This window comes from Lynx rufus, unplaced genomic scaffold (assembly GCF_022079265.1).
Source record: "Lynx rufus isolate CCGP_SWC_20201006 ecotype Redwood Valley unplaced genomic scaffold, mLynRuf1.p SCAF_8, whole genome shotgun sequence".
Classification (NCBI taxonomy): Eukaryota; Metazoa; Chordata; class Mammalia; order Carnivora; family Felidae; genus Lynx; species Lynx rufus.
The window spans coordinates 115876650-115893940 of NW_025814896.1; the positions used below are offsets into that span (position 1 = coordinate 115876650).

At 55.1% G+C, this 17291-nt stretch overlaps 1 protein-coding gene across 2 annotated transcripts in view; it reads left to right on the forward strand.

The window, feature by feature from the left end:
- The window catches only part of GALNT14 (polypeptide N-acetylgalactosaminyltransferase 14), a 207564-nt gene that overhangs the window by 174380 nt on the left and 15893 nt on the right, over nucleotides 1-17291 (forward strand). For both annotated transcript variants that reach the window (XM_047069469.1, XM_047069470.1), the window contains exons 7-11: nucleotides 1708-1795; nucleotides 2521-2605; nucleotides 6158-6261; nucleotides 14546-14672; nucleotides 16813-16905. In XM_047069469.1, coding sequence (XP_046925425.1) covers nucleotides 1708-1795; nucleotides 2521-2605; nucleotides 6158-6261; nucleotides 14546-14672; nucleotides 16813-16905 — 497 coding nt within the window. The remainder of the gene's footprint in view (nucleotides 1-1707; nucleotides 1796-2520; nucleotides 2606-6157; nucleotides 6262-14545; nucleotides 14673-16812; nucleotides 16906-17291) is intronic.

Genomic DNA, 17291 nt, shown 5'->3' on the forward strand with positions numbered 1-17291 from the left:
TAGCCGTGCGTGGGCACGTGGTGCGTGTGCACACTCAGAGACGCACAGTGACAGAGCCTGAGTGGTGCCTGGAGAGCAGTGGCAGCTGGGCAGGTGCTGTGTCGACTGTGGAAGGAACATCTGTGCGCGGCCCAGAGGTAGAAGCAATGCATTGAAAATGAGCATTTCTTTCCACATGGGCCCCTTGCCTTCCGAGGTACCTTGTCACTGTCAGGATGAGTCACACGTGGAAGCTGAGGGCCAAATGAAGTCTGTGAACATAAAAGCAGGCACCTGGTGAGTCCGAGCTTAAAATAAGGAGACAGCCTCATCTGGGAGAGAGATTGAACTAGGAAATGAAATGGCGACAAGGAGAAGCAGAGGTTCCTGCCTGTGCCGGCAGGTGGTAGGTGTGGAGGATTGGAGATGTGGTCCCGCCTGATTTCCCCGACCTGCTGGCTCTCCCAGGCTGCTTGGTTTCCATTTGGCTGTGGAGTCTCCATGTTCACATCTCCTTTACCCTGCCCCCAGCTTCCCCTCCCGCAAGCCAGGTACAGGGTGTTCACCCAGAGCAGGGAAGGCTTTAAAAATATATGCAGCACCTTGACAGCCCCCAGGAGCTGGTGCCTCTGTCTTGCATATTTTGAGAATGTTTCCTGGATGACTTTGATGCCTATAGACAGGGGAGCCTGAGGGATACAGCAAGCGAGGAAGCCGGAAAGGGAGATACAGGCCTGGTTTTGATGGTCTTGAATGCCAGGCTAAGGAGTTGGAACCTTATCTTGCAGGCGGTTCAGGTTTTTAGCTGTTGAGCCGCACAGTGAGATTTTCACATCGTAATGACAATTTCGGCGGCCGCCGAAGGGAAGAGAGTGGGATAAGGTAGGAGTCCACTGTGGTACGCCAGGTGTGAGGGGGGAAAAATGGAGGCAGGACACACTCAGACGAGCAGTTTCAGAGTTAGATTCAATGGGTGATGGGCAGAGGCGAAGCTTTCTGCTTTGTGCTGGGGAGACGGAGGGATACGCGATGGTTCTGTTAGCAGAAATAGGCAACCGAGGGAAAGGAGCATGTTTGGGGACAAGATGATGAAGCCATCACTGAAAGCCCATGGGGCATCCACGGAGGTGGCCAGTGGCATACTGGATCTGAGTCTGGAAGGAAGGGGGTGAGTCAGGGCTGGAGGCACCGATCTGTGACCATCACAAGTGACACCTGAAGTTAGGAATGTCTAGAGATGCTATTCGTAAACGTAGGCATAGAATGAAGGTATTTGGAAATTCCAAAGTGCTTTTCCTGTGGGTGTGTGGCTTCTTTTCATGGGACTGCAGGTAGAAGTCACCTTCCGGGCTGGCTGTGGCCTCTGCCTCCTGAGACCTCACTGATGGTGAAGGACTTTTAGAGCCCCCTTCTTCCTGCTTTCCCCCTTCTTCATGTGCATCCCTCTCCAGCCGGCCCCTGCCATGTCCCCACCATGCTCCGAAGGCCACTGTGGCTGAGAAGGACTCCAGGAGTCAGAGAAGGGCTCCTGGCGTTTTAGGCAATGGAACCAGAGAGGTCACGGTACCCCATTTTCTAGATGAGAAAATTAAGATCCAGAGCTGGCAGTGCTTAGTCAAGGCCACAAAACCAGCCTGGCGTTACCAGGGCGAGGCTCTGCCAAGCTCACTGATTCCCAGCCCGGCTCCTTGGCACCACAGGCTGAGCCCGGAGTCTGCTGTCTTCCAGGACTACACGCGGGTGGTGTGCCCCGTGATTGACATCATCAGCTTGGACAACTTCAACTACATCGAGTCGGCCGCGGAGCTCAGGGGCGGTGAGTAGGGCCAGCACCCCTCCCCAGCAAGGACTCGCTGCTCCTCCTGGTTGTTGCATTCAAGGGGGAAAGTGGGGGAAGCGTCTGCTGGTGGTTTGTCTGGAGCGTCCAGCCCTGAGTCCTATAATGCTGGTGGCTCCATTGTGGCCTTACCACTGAGGCCACGAATGGAACAGCCAGGGGGTGTGTAGGATGATGCCTCCAGCCCCCAGAGCCCTGGCTCTGATATGGGCTCGCTCTGGGACCTGAGAACAGGAGGGAGGCAAGGACCCCCCCCCCCCCAGCTAGGCAGGGCCTGACTTGTTCTGTCACCTCAGCACTGGTCGCTACGCTCTCTCTGAGGCCCACCAAGGTTCTGCTCAGGGCCTAGTGCTGGTTCCCCAAAACTGATCTGAGGTAGCTCAGCCCCTTACAAAAACCTGCTGGCGCCTCCCCAATGCTCCTGGCCAAGGGCCACGCCCGTAACTACCCATCCTGTCCCCCTTAGACTCTGTCACAAGTGACTCTATCGTCTGCCCTTTATCCTCTAACTGCCCAGCAGAGAAGGCTCAGAGAAGCAGTAGGAGGTAGAGAAAGAGAAGCTGTGGGAGGGACATCTGGCGGCCTTCTTGCTGACCAGCCTGGGACCAGCTTCCCCGGATGCGTTCATGAGCTTCCAGAAAAGGGACGCGTTGCGCAGGCTCTGCATGAGAGACCAAATCAAGCGACTCGGTGCTGTGTTCCAGGGTTTGACTGGAGCCTCCACTTCCAGTGGGAGCAGCTCTCCCCAGAGCAGAAGGCTCGGCGCCTGGACCCCACCGAGCCCATCAGGTAAGTCAGGGCAGGGGTGGCTGGGCAGATCTGTCACCACTCGGTCCTTCCCACTGCCGCAGGGTGTAGGAGGCATTTCACATTGGACGCTCAGGACTGGGCAGAGACCAGGAGAACCCTTGCCAGGCCAGCCCCCCTCTCCCCTTACGTCAGGAGTTTCTGTCTTCAAGGAGATGTCTCCTGAGGGGACAGGGGTCTGGTAAGGCCTGTGCTGAGGAGCTGCCCGGTGTCACCCTTCCCACACGTGCGCCTCATACTTACACTTCCCGCGAAACGTTGGGAAGTTGGGACCAGGTGGTCCTGTTTGAGCCTCTGACTGGGGAAAAGATGGTTCCTTAGGGCCAGAGCTGAGCTACCAGGCAGGATTCAGCCCGGGAAAGGTCAGGTCAGCAGTGCTGTAAGCAGAGGCTGATCTCGAGGCCTGGCCACTGCTGCTTGTTAACAAACACGTCTGGGGCGCCTGGGTGGCTCAATCAGCTAGACGTCTGACTCTGGCTCAGGTCACAATCTCACAGTTCATGAGTTCTAGCCCCGCATCGGGCTGTGTGCTGTCAGTGCAGAACCCGCTTTGATTCTTTGTCTCCCTCACTCTCTGCCCCTCCCCAACTTGCGTGCATGCACTCTTTCTCTCCCTCAAAATAAAATATATACAAACAAACAAACACACATCTGCTGTGTCCTGTCTGAGAATGAGATGGTGGCATCAGCTCCAGGCTCTTTTGCGGGCGTTCTCTCCTCAGGCCCCTGCTACGATTCGCTGCACATGGTGGCAGGATGGCCGCCTGGGGCCCGGGACCTGTCACGGGGCCGGGGGTAGAACAGAGCATGGTGTCCACTCAGCGGGGAGCCTGTGTCCTGAGCACTGAGAACGTATGGTGTGGGTGTTCCTACCTAAGGCTGGTGCACGTGTCCCAGACCTGTTGGGGAATCTCCAAGCTGACAGCTGTCTGCTTCAGGTGGGGTGTCAGGAGGATAAAAGTGCTTGGAGAAATACAGACAAGACCACTAGGGTGCAGTTTCTCTGGCCGGTAACTTAGGGATGCCCACATTCTTCATGGGCATCTCCGTATCTCTGGACCTGCCATAGAGTAAACGTTTGCTCACTTGCACTGAATTAACTTAAGAACTTAAGTCAGATTGTGAACCAAGGAGCTACGAAGAGCCAAATGGGGACACTCCAGAGAGACGTGTGTGTTCAGGAGAGCTCTACCAGGGACCTCTGTCTCACCTACCTGCCGGCCTCTCCTCCCTCCTCCTCCAGCTGTCATAATCTGGAGTGATGCCAAGAGGGAGATTGGAGCCAGATGGCATGCTGGCTAATGCCTTTTCTTTCTTTCTCTTTCTTTCTTCCTTCCTTCCTTCCTTCCTTCCTTCCTTCCTTCCTTCCTTCCTTCCTTTCTTTCTTTTCTTTTTTCTTCCTTCCTTCCTTCCTTCCTTCCTTCCTTCCTTCCTTCCTTCCTTCCTTCAATGTTTATTTATTTATTTATTTTGAGAGAGAGTACACATGCGAGCTGGGGAGGGGCAGAGAGAGAGGGAGAGAGACCATCCCAAGCAGGCTCCACACTGTCAGTGCAGAGGCCAGTGAGGGGCTTGATCCCCTGAACCATCAGATCGTGACCTGAGTGGAGATCGAGAGTCGGACGCTTCACCAACTGAGCCACCCCGGTGCCCCCTGCCCTTTATTTCTAAAGGGAGAGTAGAACCTTCTTCCCACACTGAGAGCTCCATGCCGCACACATCAGCTTCTCAGCTACCCAACAGTGGCAGCACATGATATGGTGGTGGACCACATCAAGGACGAAGGGGGCAGTGGTGCAGCCACCTCCTGGTGTTACCCTTCTCTGTCCCAGTGGTGACATTCTGAGGGTGGGCTCTTTTCTTGTGGGAATATCCCTGCTCCCTGAATGAGTGTTTCCCAGCATTAGGTCAGTTTGCAGGAAATAGCAGGGGGGCGTGGCTTTGGGAGACCTGGTTTCTGGACCTGCTCTCTATCAATTAACTGACGTGGGTGAAAACGGCCTTCACCCTCTGGACGCGCTGGATGAGGGGCCAGGTCCCTGAGGGCTTGCCCACCTCTCCCAGCCACCGATCCTTATAGACACACGTCCCTAAACTTGCTGGATTATTTGGTTGGACTCTGCTATCCTTGTCTGCCTTCCTCTGCAACTTTTCCTTTCCAAGTGGCTTCTCTGGCATCTCTCTCAGGCACCAGAGGCAGGGGAAGGTGGGGTGGGATCCGACGGGAAAAAACAAAGATGAGGGTGTATTAGTTTGTTGGGGTTCCTGCAGCAAAGCACCACACACGGAGTGGCTTATCGACAGAAATGTATTGTCTTGCAGGTCTGGAGGCTTGAAGTCGAAAATCAAAGTGTCGACAGGGTCAATTCCTTCTGAGGCCAATGCCGGCCTCTCTCCTTGGCTTTCAGGGGGCTCTCTTCTCCGTGCCTCTTCACATTATATGCTCTCTAGGCACGTCTGTCTCTCTGGCTCTGTGTTTCCTTTTTTTAAGGACACTAGTCACATGGGTTTAGGGTTCACCGTAATGTCCTCATTTTAACTTCTATAGAGACTCGCTCCTTAAATAAGGTCACATTCTGAGGTACTGGGGGTTAGGACCCCAACATAGGTGACATAACCCCTGATAGAGGGGTAAAGAGGGAAGAAAAGGAGAACACAATCTCAAAAAATGGATGTGCAATTTTTTTTAATTTTTTTTTTAACGTTTATTTATTTTTGAGACAGAGAGAGACAGAGCATGAAGGAGGGAGGGGCAGAGAGAGAAGGAGACACAGAATCGGAAGCAGGCTCCAGGCTCTGAGCCATCAGCCCAGAGCCTGACGTGGGGCTCAAACTCACGGACTGCAAGATCGTGACCTGAGCTGAAGTCGGACGCTTAACCGACTGCGCCACCCAGGCGCCCCTGGATGTGCAATTTTTAAAAAATATTTATTTTTGAGAAACAGAGTGCAAGCGGTGGGGGGGGGGGGGGCGGAGAAAAGGAGGAAGACACAGAATCCAAAGCAGGTGCCAGGCTCTGAGCTGTCAGCACAGAGCCCGACACGGGGCTCGAACTCACAAACTGGGAGATCGTGACCTGAGCCGGAGTCAGACACTTAACTGACGGAGCCACCCAGGCGCCCTAGGATGTGCTGTTAACAGGTGCTGCCTCAGTCTTCCTTCCCTGCCTGGTCAGTGGCCCACTGCCCGGTCTCCCAGTAATGGAACCTCCCAAGAGAGCCACGCTGGGCAGGGCCTGTGGGAGAGGCCAGTGAAGGATCCCCAGGCCCTCAGAGCAGCAGTGTTCTGAGCAAATCCCAGCTGCCCCAACGGAAGGCATGCTGATGAGTAAATTAGCCTGTCTGTGAGGCCGGGAGATTTAAAATCAAAAGAAAAAACTCCAGAGCATGTTCTTGTTTTAGGTAATAATGCATTGGCCCTGTGAAGAGGAAGAGAAATGGGGAGAAAATTGTATTGAGCTCTGCACTGCCAGGGCAGACGAATGTGACAGTGGTCTCTCTCCCGTAACTCCCTCCCTTCCTTCCAAATGCATAGGACTCCGATCATCGCTGGAGGGCTCTTCGTGATGGACAAATCCTGGTTCGAATACCTGGGGAAATATGATACAGACATGGACATCTGGGGTGGAGAGAACTTCGGTGAGTCGCTGTCTCTGCGTCCTGGGGCCGGGTGGCATCTCTGTGTCCTGGAACCACGTGTACCTGGGGTGAGGGCCTGGGAGGGGCCGGTAAGTCACTCCTTGGGGGCAAGGCCAGTGGGGGCACCGGAGGAGTGGTTGCCGGGAGGGTGGAGGTAACAAGGCATTTCTCCGTGGGGCCGCACGGACGCTGAGCACCAGGAAAGCCTTCCCGGGGAAGACCATTAGGGGCAAGTTGAAATGCAAAAGCCAGGAAGACTAAGGAGGAATACCAAGCCGGAGGCTTGAGCTGGGAGCTCTGAACTGGGGATCTTGGAAGGGGCCCAGGGATGGAGAGGGCTGACAGTGACCCCGTGACTTGGGTAACATCTGTTGGCTGCTCTGTGCACACAGCACTCAGCACCAGGGTAATGAAGAGGGTCTGGGGTCATCGCCACAGAAGCCCAGGAGCATCTGGCCCTTGTCTTTTAGTGAGAGAGAAAGGGGTGTGGGTGGAAGGGGTGCAAAACTGTGCAAGCGTGTCTGGCTGCAGTGGTGTGGGCCTGCATTCTGCAGCTATGGGAGAAAGAGCAGTCCAGGACCCGCTCGTGTAGCTCGTAGCACTGAGTGATCCCAGAGCTGCCTCATGTAGTAGAAGTGCGAAACGAGGGTGCTCCTTGCGGTTATTGTGAAACTCCACAGAGTCGGGTCTGTAAAACTCCCAGAGCCATCTGCACACAATGCCAGCAGGTGTTGTGTTGGTTTCCTTTCCCTGCTCCCAGCTGACAAGATTCAGGAAGTGACCAGAATATGGGCTGGGATTCGATTTTGTTTTGTTCCCAGCTGTCTCTAGTGCTTATGGTAGTGGCCACCTTGAAGGTGGCTTTGGTAACTACTTGTTGAGGGAGACACTGGAGAAAGAGAGGAAGGGGCCACAGTGTCACCGGGGAGCGTTGGGCACAGGCTCACAGAGCAGTGACGTGGCCTGAGAATGACCCGTGGGGCTCGGCTGGGCATTTAGCAGTAATCTCATGCATTGTCCTCTGCCAGTGTTTTTTCCTGTCCCTGCCTCCAGAGTGTTTTATGGCTTTCTTCCTCAGTCACTAAGAGTTATTTTCCAGGAATTTATGGCTGCTGGCCTGACCCACAGCATCTGTTCTCCCAAACTGGGCAGTGTAGAGAAACCCATCAAAAGTATACATCTCTTGCCATCAGGGGCCAGATTGGAAGCTCAACAAACGAGCAGAAAACCCCAATCCCACGAACCAAACTGCCTCCCCTTCCTGGCACCCGTCCCCTGGAACAGCCTGGGGAAATAAATCGGATATGGGTTTGAGATCAGCTGTGCCTGCACGGGCCCAGAAGAGCTCAGAACCGGGTAGACTCTTGTCGATCCCAATGGGGACGAGATTTCTGTCTTTCTGGGCAGCCCAGAGCCCAGGGCATCGTGCCACTCAAGGTGTCTCTCATGATCCTCTCATGTGCTCCGGCCTTTCCTGCTACAATCAAATGAATCCTTTCTATAGCACTTTTGACAGACATCCTGTCGCTGCTCAGGTGCTGTTTATGACAACACGTTCACTGCTTCACAGTTCGGCACATGCTCTTGTTGTGAATTTTTGTGTTAAACTGTTAGAAAATTCTCCTTGGTGGTAACCCATCTCCCTCTAGCCTCTGTCTGTTGGGACTTGTTCTGCCCCCTTGAACCCTACAAAGTGAGTGTGAGCCTTCCTCCACGTGGCAGTCGCTTTGGGATTCAGGCAGCACGTTATTTTTAATGATGGCACATTCTGGTCCAACCTTCCAGTACCTTCTGTTTATAGCAATGTTGACACACATCTGCCCACATTAAGTGGCAATCTCAGCTAGTTGCTTCCGGTCGTGGGACATTAACAAGTGCTGATTCCACTGGGGAAGTAGGGAGGGGCTTCTGCGGAGGTGTGGGAGAGGCATTTTCCGATCCAACACAAATTTTTTTTTTAATTTTACATTCCAACACAAAAAAGCTCTACAGACAGCTATCCCAGGAAACACCGCTTTCTCCCATCCCAGCATCCCGTTATGTTATAGCCGGCTCTCAGCACTTTGAAAGCCATTTCTGGATTTTTTTTAAATTTTTTTAAGCATTTTATATGCCAGAAGATGCAAGGCATCTCCAACGGTGCGTATGTCACATGGAGCACCCCAACTCTGCATGCGAACATAGGTAGGCACCCGAGTGGGCATTTGGAAGAGCCCATCAGGATGGGGATGACGATCGGGGGTTTAGTGGGGTTGGGGAGCTCTCTAAGCTTCAGGGATGGTGCTGAGGGAAGGAGTTCTGGCTCCAGGGTGTGGCAGAGGGGCCTCCCGCAGCCCAGCTCACCAAGTGCCAGGATCCGCACCCGAAGAATCATCGTTCACATCCACCCTTCTCTCCAGCCCCAGGACTATTCTGTTCCCCTCAAAGCCAGCCTCCCACTGGGCCAGAGAGCACTGAAATGCAGGTCTCTCCCACTTCCCAGGCGTGGCGGCCACCGTGGGTGCTTCTTGTCCTAAGGACCAGGCCCACACCCCTCAGCTGAGTCCCTCCTGGTGTGTGCCCACCTCTCCAGCCATCAGTCCGGAGGCACAGCCCCAACATGCCCTGCCCTCTGCAACCACCTGGCCTCCCTCCTCCACCGAGTGTGGACTCCACTGCACAACACAGCTCCCGGGGCGGCCTCCCCCAGGACTAGCACACCTTCCCCGCCCGCTCTCCCGCCCACCCCACTCACTCTGGGCCCCTCTGCACCCAGTTCTCCTCTCTACGAGGCCTGGGCCCTCTCTGTATTTGCGTTCATTCACCTGTGCCTGCTGCCTGCCTGCCGCTAAACCCAGGATGAGGCGAGAATATGCCTCCAACCTCTAGTCCTAGAGGCCTAGAACACTGGAAAGTGCTGGCTACCCGTGTTCCAAACCAAGGGACTGGGCGCTGGCGAGTGGATTCTTCTCCAGAGCCCCCAGCATGACACCTGGATTTGGGCCTTGGGAGGCCCTCAGCAGGGGGCCCAGCCAAACCCACACACCAGGTTTGTGTGGCCTTTGTTACGGCAGCAAAGGTGACGATTACCCTCCCCTGCCCCAGGGCAGCTTGCTGTAAGTAGATAAAGCGAATGCCCCTGCAACCCCTTCAGACTCAGGGGTGGGGGGTGGACAGCACCTGCTAAAGAAGCATGTATATGACCTGCTGGACTAGTTTCTCCCTGGAACCTTCTCTTTCTGACTCTCCCTCTTCATGCTGGATGGCTCAAGGTGACGGAGATGGCCTCATCTGAGAAGAGCATCCACGTCTGATGAAAAGTCCTCTCCCCACAGACAGGGAACTAAACTAAAGCAGGCCACAGCTTGGTTCCTTCTCTGGGCCGTTGGGCCGAAGCTCCATGCCCCAATGAAGTCCCCCAGGACCATCCTTTCCCACTGCCCCTGGACTTCCCCACGTCTACCCTGGGCCCAGCAGAGACGACACACATGGCTTGTTTTCATAGGGATTATGGAAAGATAAGTGTGCCACCTTGGCATTTGCAGGCTTATGGCTCTGGGTGACCATGGTGGGCCTGTGGCTAGTGCCTGTTCAGAAGCTAGGGGCCTGGATGCAGCGAGATGGCCCCAGATGGTATGAGGTGTGGTTTTGTAGACCAGAAGATGATCTCTACTCAAGTCCATGCATTCATTAAAAACTAATAACAGAGTTTCCAGGCCCAGAAGGTCCTGAGAACTTAAAGATCATTAAAAGGAGCCGGGTCTCTATGGCCACATTTGTATGCGTGGACTTGTGGAGAACAGTAGCCCACCACAGCTCACTCCACTCCCCTTGTCCTGAGTAGGTTCCCCTTGGCCAAAGGCAGAATGGGTCCTCCTGCCGTATGTACAATGCGTGTCTGTATACGATACGTGCAGCTCCACGTAAAACAGGATCATTGAAGTCGGCGGAGCCCGTGTCTAAAGCGCCCTCCACCTGTGTTTAGAAACCCGACTGTGAAATGAAATTGGAGCCTTGATGGGTCTGGCTGAGCAGTGGTGTTCGGATGGCTGTGGTTTGTTGTCTGGGGAGAAAGCATCCCCTTTCCCATCCAGCCAGTCATGGGCTTGTCAGGCAGAGGTGGGTCTGGGGGAGGGCAGGGGTGCCATGGGGACCTGGTAAGAGGGTTGATGAGACAGAAGAAAAGAGGTGAGATGGTAAGTGGGTTGATGAGACAGAAGAAAAGAGGTGAGAATGGAGGGTGGGGAGGGCAGCTTTCCGTCAAGCATGAGTCTGATGCCTAAAGAAAATAAGATACTAGCGCCGTCCCCTCCCCACCCCCCCATGAGGGTGGAATAATGACACGTCTCCCTGCCTGGAATTCAGAGTATATTAGGGCCTGCGTGACATTCATCACCGTGGAGATGGTGCCGGCGCTGACTCAGCGAGAACCCCCTACAGATTCCCTACAGCATCTCTTTGCTCGGCCTCCCCACTTAAGAAAGTGATGACTCTGCAGGAGCCGCAGACGTGGAAAGTAGAGGGTCTAGGTGGTGCCTGGAGGGCCCGCTGCCCCACGCCTCTGTCCACGGCACTGCTGACGCACGAGCCCCTGCTGCGTGGGGCCTCTGGGTTCCGAGACTTTCCCAGGTGTCAGCACGTATCTGTGTGGACGGTTATCCTGATGTCAGTGGTGTAGACAAGGACAGGGCGACTCCATGTCCTGGGTGCTAAATATCCCACACAATACACCTGTGAAACATCACACCAATCTGCACCCCCCAGGCTGCCCGACTCTGGGGGCAGCACCGCAGTGCAGGTCAGGCCCCGTGTCTCCCATCACCCCAGTTGTAACACTCAAGATTCCAGAGCAGAGAAGCTGTTAGCACATCCTGGGCCTCTGGCACCTACGGGCAGCATCAGCCGGACCAAAGGAGCGCAAAGACGGGCATTTGTCACGATTGGATGAGTGAGTGGAGGAAATGCAGCGTGGTGGCTGGTCATAGGTGAGCCTCTCCTGTTGGTCGATAAAAGCCTTGAAGCCAGCGTCTGCACCCACACCTGCGTTGGCCGACGGGTGCTGCTGAGTGCTGAGGGCAGGTGGAGGCAGGGCGAGAGCGGAGTTCAGGAGTGGGGAGATGTGCTTCAGTCCCCAGGAACCCGCTGGCAGGTGTCAGGTCAGAACCGCTTCTGCATCATAAAATAAGGACATCCGTGACCAGGAGCAGGGTTGTTAGGATGACTAATAAGCTACCACCTGAGGGAGGACAGAACAAAGCACAGCCCAGGGGTAGATGAAGAGGTCATTTTCCTCCCATGGCTCACGTTTGCAGAATTGAGATGCGTGGTGATTTTAGGCTAAAGCAGCAGCCACAGGAAAAGGAGGAGGAGGAGGAGGGATGGTTTAACAGGTGGAGGAGAGGAGACAGGCTGTGGCAGGCTGTGGAAGGCTGTGGAAGGCGAGGACCGGGTAGGAGATGAAACGCATCTGCTGGTGTCCAGCACTCCCTGGCAGAGGGTCAGACAGCCTTGGAAGTTGGCACAGGAGCCGGAGCAAGCTAGGGCTGGCGGGATGGAGGGGAGTCCTCAGCATCACGTGAACCATGAGGCCAGCTGAGGAAGCAGTGTCAGGAAGACACGGAAAAGACAGAGCCTCAGGGGGGAAGAATGCCAGAAGACCAGAAGGAAGGTGGAGAAGGACCAGGGTCCGATGACTGCTTTCCGAGGTGGGGGGCCTGTGCATGCCGACGGGGGGGACAAAGATGGAGAGAGAAGTAAGATCCTGGGCACGGGAAGCACGGAGGCAGAAACAGGTTGCAGGGGTCCGGGGGGGGGGGCGGGGGATGGAACTGAGGCATAGTTTGGAGGGATTCGCTTTGCAAATGAGGAGGGACATATGTCTTATTTGAATACATGGAAAGGAAGAGACCACAGCCAAAACGTATGCGTATTTTTGGAGGAGGGCTGGCACAAAATTTGTAGGTTATATCTAGTAAACCAGATCTCCGTCTCTAGTTTTGCAAGATGAGAGGGTTTTCCTTTTTGGGAACTGGAGCAGACCGTATTTTGAGATGCTGGAGAGGAAATGAGGGGAGCACAGTAGACTTTTGGAGCATACTGTTAAGGAAGACGTCCTGAGGCCAGAGTCACATGTGTGCTAACAGTTCCAGGGCCCGGCCCCTGCAGCCCCTCGGTGCGCTCGCTGCAGGGTGGGGAGGCGGGTGTTGGCAGTCAGCTGAGCTCACTCATTGCTCGTGTCCCCCCATCCCACAAACACCAGGCTGGGGCACGTGATCCCACTGTGCTCCAGCCACACGTCAGATTGCTGCGTATCGAGGACCTTGATGGAAAGTCAAAACCCCAAAGTGTTAGTTCCACAAATTTTAAGTGGCTGCTGTGGCAGAAGAAGGAAGCTGGAAGCGGGTACGGGAGGGCAGTGCTAATGGGGTCCGTGTTTCAGAGACTGGCTTCAGGGGCGTCTGATCACAGCCATGGCTGATCTTCCTGTCGTACTAAAGATGTTTCGCTGTATTCTCAAAACCTCTGTTTCATTTGATGTGGACGGCAATCCTGTGGAGTACTTCTCTGATCTTGGTTTGGCATGTGAAGAAACCCAGCCTCAGTGAGCTGAATGAAGCGGGATCCCCCAGGGACACGGCTGGGGGACTGCCGTGGACTCGGGGCTGCCGAACCCAAAGCCGAGCTCTTCTCATCTTCCTCCCTCACTCCATGTTCTTGCCACCATTTGGAAGTAATCTTGAGAAGCCCTTTCTTCGTCTGAGTGCGCTCATTGTCCCCACCCTGTCCCCGAGCTTCCTGGGAATGAGCTGTAGCGCACTGGGACCAGAACCTGGGCAAGCAGAAGGGCCGGTGTGGGGAAGGTGGTGGCAGTGGGCTTGGTATCTAGGGAGCCTTGCCTGCAATTCAAGGGCACAGGGCAGGAGGCAGTAGGGACAGGTAAAGGGTGGCTGAGGACAGGTGAGTGACCGAGCAGGTGAGGATCATAATGGAGAAATCGTGTCCAGGCACCTGCTTGGAAAGCCGGAATGGGAGGAGACAGAGAGCAGGAAGTGGAGGGGCGGCAGATAAGAAAGAGAGGACCCAGGGTGAAAGAACCCAGGGAGGTAGGGCCCAAGGTACTGGAGGGTGTGGGGCACGTATGTGGTGGGAAGGCACTAGAATACTCACATCCTCATTCCCTGCTCCTGGACCGCAGTCTGCTTCCACGTGCCCCGCCCCCAAGAGCAGCCACCCATGGGCCTGGGCATGAATACGATTCAGCCTGCCCTCCTCCCACTTGAGCTTGACTGCAGAAGCATGGAGCAGGCGGCAATTCCCAGATGGGAAGCTGGCACTTCCCACCAGTGGCCTGGCCAGTGGGGTGCACGGGGGAGCCTGCCCTGGGTGTAGGCAATAAGGAGGTGCACTGTCCGTAGAGAAGGTAAAAGCAGTCACAAAACTGCCTGCCGGTTGTTCAGCAATTCTAAACACTAGCGGTGATGAGATACTCCCCTCCCCCACCTTGGTGTTCCCCTGCTTCCTTCCGGGGCGGGAACACCAGGCTAGGACACAGCCCCAGGGGAGAAATGCACACCCCGGCCTCATCCCAGCCGCCTCTGCAGACTCTGCTCTACCCGCAGCTTCAGAGCCGGCAGCCAACCAGCAAGAAATGGGTATGTGTGCAAAATCCCCGCCCTAGGGAGCAACCCCAGCAAGTATAGAGGCTTCCAGCATTCTCTACAGCTGCTCTCAGCTACTGGCCAGACTTCCTCCTCCCGGGCTACGATTCAGGCGCCCTTACAGAATGATAGAATTGCAGTCGGGCCATTGGGAGGTGACCGACACCTCGTCCAGGGGTTTCCTGGGAATCCTGCCCCTGTATTTTGCTAGCCTGTGAGAGTGTGGAACTCACTACTTCCATTACAGCCGTTCCTATCTGGGCCTTGACTGTCGGGAAATTCTCCTGTATTCTTGACTGGAGATTCTTTCTCCTCGGTCCTGATTCCAGCCCTCTGTGGTCCTCCATGAGGGGAGGGAACAGGGGCTAATTAAACGTGTGCCTCTCCAAGCCAGCCACTATTTCCACATTCACTCTGGTCATCCTCCCGGCTATGAGTTATTGTCGTCCCCATTTGCAGATGGGGAAACTGAGGTTGCCCAGCCAGCAGAGCACACAGTCTGACTATGAAGCCACCTCCTCACCCCCAAGCCCTAGGCTAGATGCAGTGGGCCCTGACCATGTCCTTGGTCCTCAGGGCTGTCATCCTGGGTCCCCTCCCCTCCTGAGGACACAGCGCAGTGATGAGGGGGCACGGCTGTCTTACAGAAATCTCCTTCAGAGTGTGGATGTGCGGGGGCAGCCTCGAGATCGTCCCCTGCAGCCGGGTGGGCCACGTCTTCCGGAAGAAGCACCCGTATGTTTTCCCAGATGGAAATGCCAACACATATATAAAGTAAGTGCACATCCCAGGGGCTTCAAGGGGGCAACAGAAAGCCGAGGGCTTTCCCAGTGATGGGTTGTGGCTGTCCCATGTTCTCTGGTAAGTTTCCCGAGTGTTCTGGATGTTCTGGAGCCACACATCATTCTCCCTGGGATTCTGCCTAAGCAGGGAAGGTCGGGCTTGCCCACCCAGCTTGAGGACTAGGCCTGGGGCTGTTCCCCACCGCTGACTGCCCAGGGCTCAACAAGGCCCACATGTCCTTGGGCAGCACCGTCCTGCAGGGCTCCAGGTATTTGGGGGCATTTGGGCTGGGGGAAGAGGATGCCGTTTTGCCTCTGAGTTCTGGAAGATCCACTGCTCCCACTTTCAGGCTGGGTCACCAGGGGAAAGGTCCTTGGAAGGATTTGAGACTGGGGGCGCACAAGTGGCTACAGTTCACGTGCCTGCCCCAGGGCCCTGCCGGCACCCAGACAGGGTCCAAGCTGGGGAAGCCCTGCGACCCTGGGCTTCTTGCAGAGGGTGTTTGCACCGCCTGCAGCGGGAAGGGGTAGGGCAGGATGAAGATCCAGGGGCCTCAGTGACCCGGTGCTGCACTTACCTATTCCTGCCCTGTCCCTTTGTACACACTTCTCCTGTGATTCCTTCTAGAAATAATTCCTATGTACCCCTCTCCCCGTGTTTATCTTTCCTCTGTCTTCCCACTTTTTCCCTTATTCTCGTGTCTTATCATCTGACAGCCTCACTTCTCCATTTATTCTCCTTTTTCCTTTTCTGTCATTTAGTCCATTTGGGAGAGGGGGCAGCTAAGTGCCTCTTGGTGCTTTTCTTCATCTGGGGCGTCGTTTTCCTCATCGGTGTTTTTCCTTCCTCAGTTTTCACACGTATGAGCAGGTACAGGTCATGTCCTGACATGATGGTCTCAGGGCCATCATGGGGTTGAGCAGGGGAAGAGTTAACACCTTTTGCAGGAACTTGGTGGACAGGGGTGGGGCGGTGAGAAACCCAGCGGGCACCAAAGGGAGAGCTGCCTTGGGCCCTCGGGTTTTCAGGAGGAAAAGGTGAGTGGGGGACACCTGGTGTAGGAAAGCCAGGGGGCTATGATGTGGAAGGGGGCCAGCCTAGGAATGAGGGGGCAGCCCTAGCCTCCAGAACAGGCACTGTCTTTGAGTCTGAGCCCTGGCCAGTGGGTCAGTCAGTGGTTAGAGAAAAGTGGCACAGGTGTTTCCTAAGCGGCGTGCAGTTGGCTGATGACCGGCCCAGGGGAACGTGCCAGCAAAGCGCTGGTAACTTGAGTGCACCAAGAATGGACTGCGGGTGCGTGACTCATTCTGGGTCCACCAACTTGGAAGAGCGTAACATACCCCTATATGGAATGCCTCTGCTCCAGACAGAACCAGAAGTCTGCAGGAGCATCCCCGTGTAGTGAGACCCCAAGTTCACTTCCGTGGACCTTGGCGGGAGTTGCTTCTCCGCCGCACCTGGCATCTGACTGTTTTCTGATGACCTCGGTTCTTGCTCTGCGGGCTCTTCCTCGTACCTCTGCCTCCCTGTCTGCTGAATGGTGACATTCTCCATGTCGGTTTCTCTCGCTTTTTCTGTGCCCTGTGAGGTCAGACTCAGAGCAAACTCTTGGAAAAGACTAGTGTGCTGGCCAAATGTCAATCAAGGCTTGATTCCTTGATTCTTTATGCCTGCGCCACACTGAGCACACGGGCTCCAGGAAGCCATGTGCGATTGGCTTTCCCGCCAAAAGCTGGGACCCTACCACTTTCCCTGCAGAAAGTGGGAGCTCCTTGATCAGGGGTCTTGAGGGTAGCTGGAGGCCCTGCCTCTCTGCTCTTGGTCACTGGCATGTGTGGGTTCTCCTGGTTCTTTTCTCTTCATTCATTCATTCATTCATTCATTCATTTTTGAGCCACATAAGTTCTATTTCTGGCATAATTTTTCTGGTGTGTTCCTTTTGGGGAGGAGTTTGTCCTTCCTACTAATGTCCTGGGTCTTGGGGGAAAGGCCCCTTTGGAGAGCAGGTGGGACTTGGCTGGACTCAGCGCCCAGGGAAGAATGCTATTCCTGGGTCTTAGGGCCCCCAGCTGGGTAATGTTGTTTACATGTGCATTTTAACCGATATGTGACCCCCACCCCACCTCCCCAGGAACACCAAGAGGACAGCTGAAGTGTGGATGGATGAATACAAGCAGTACTATTATGCTGCCCGGCCATTCGCCCTGGAGAGGCCCTTTGGAAAGTAAGTGTCCTTTCAGGCTGATTCGTGCAGAGGATTGAGACGATCCCCAGCTCCTGACAGCCTGTCCACTTAGCTGGTCACCCAGGCTTTGAGCCATTCCAGGACCCGGGCTGTGGCTGCTCTCCTTTGTGTCCCTTCTTGCTCCTGCCCTGTCCTGAGTGTGCAGGGCTCTCGGTAGCTCTTATGGAATGACTGACAACCTGGACCACCGCCCCAGTGAGTGAGCTGTGTTTCGCACAATGGGGCGATATTTATAGCTTTTTTACAGAGAAGTAGGATGCGGGACACAACGGCCTTAGTCCCTAGAGGTCAGAGCTCCTCCTCCGAATTCTGAGTCACCCACACGCAAACTGCCCTTCTTCTCAGAGGAGCAGTATCAGACAGGT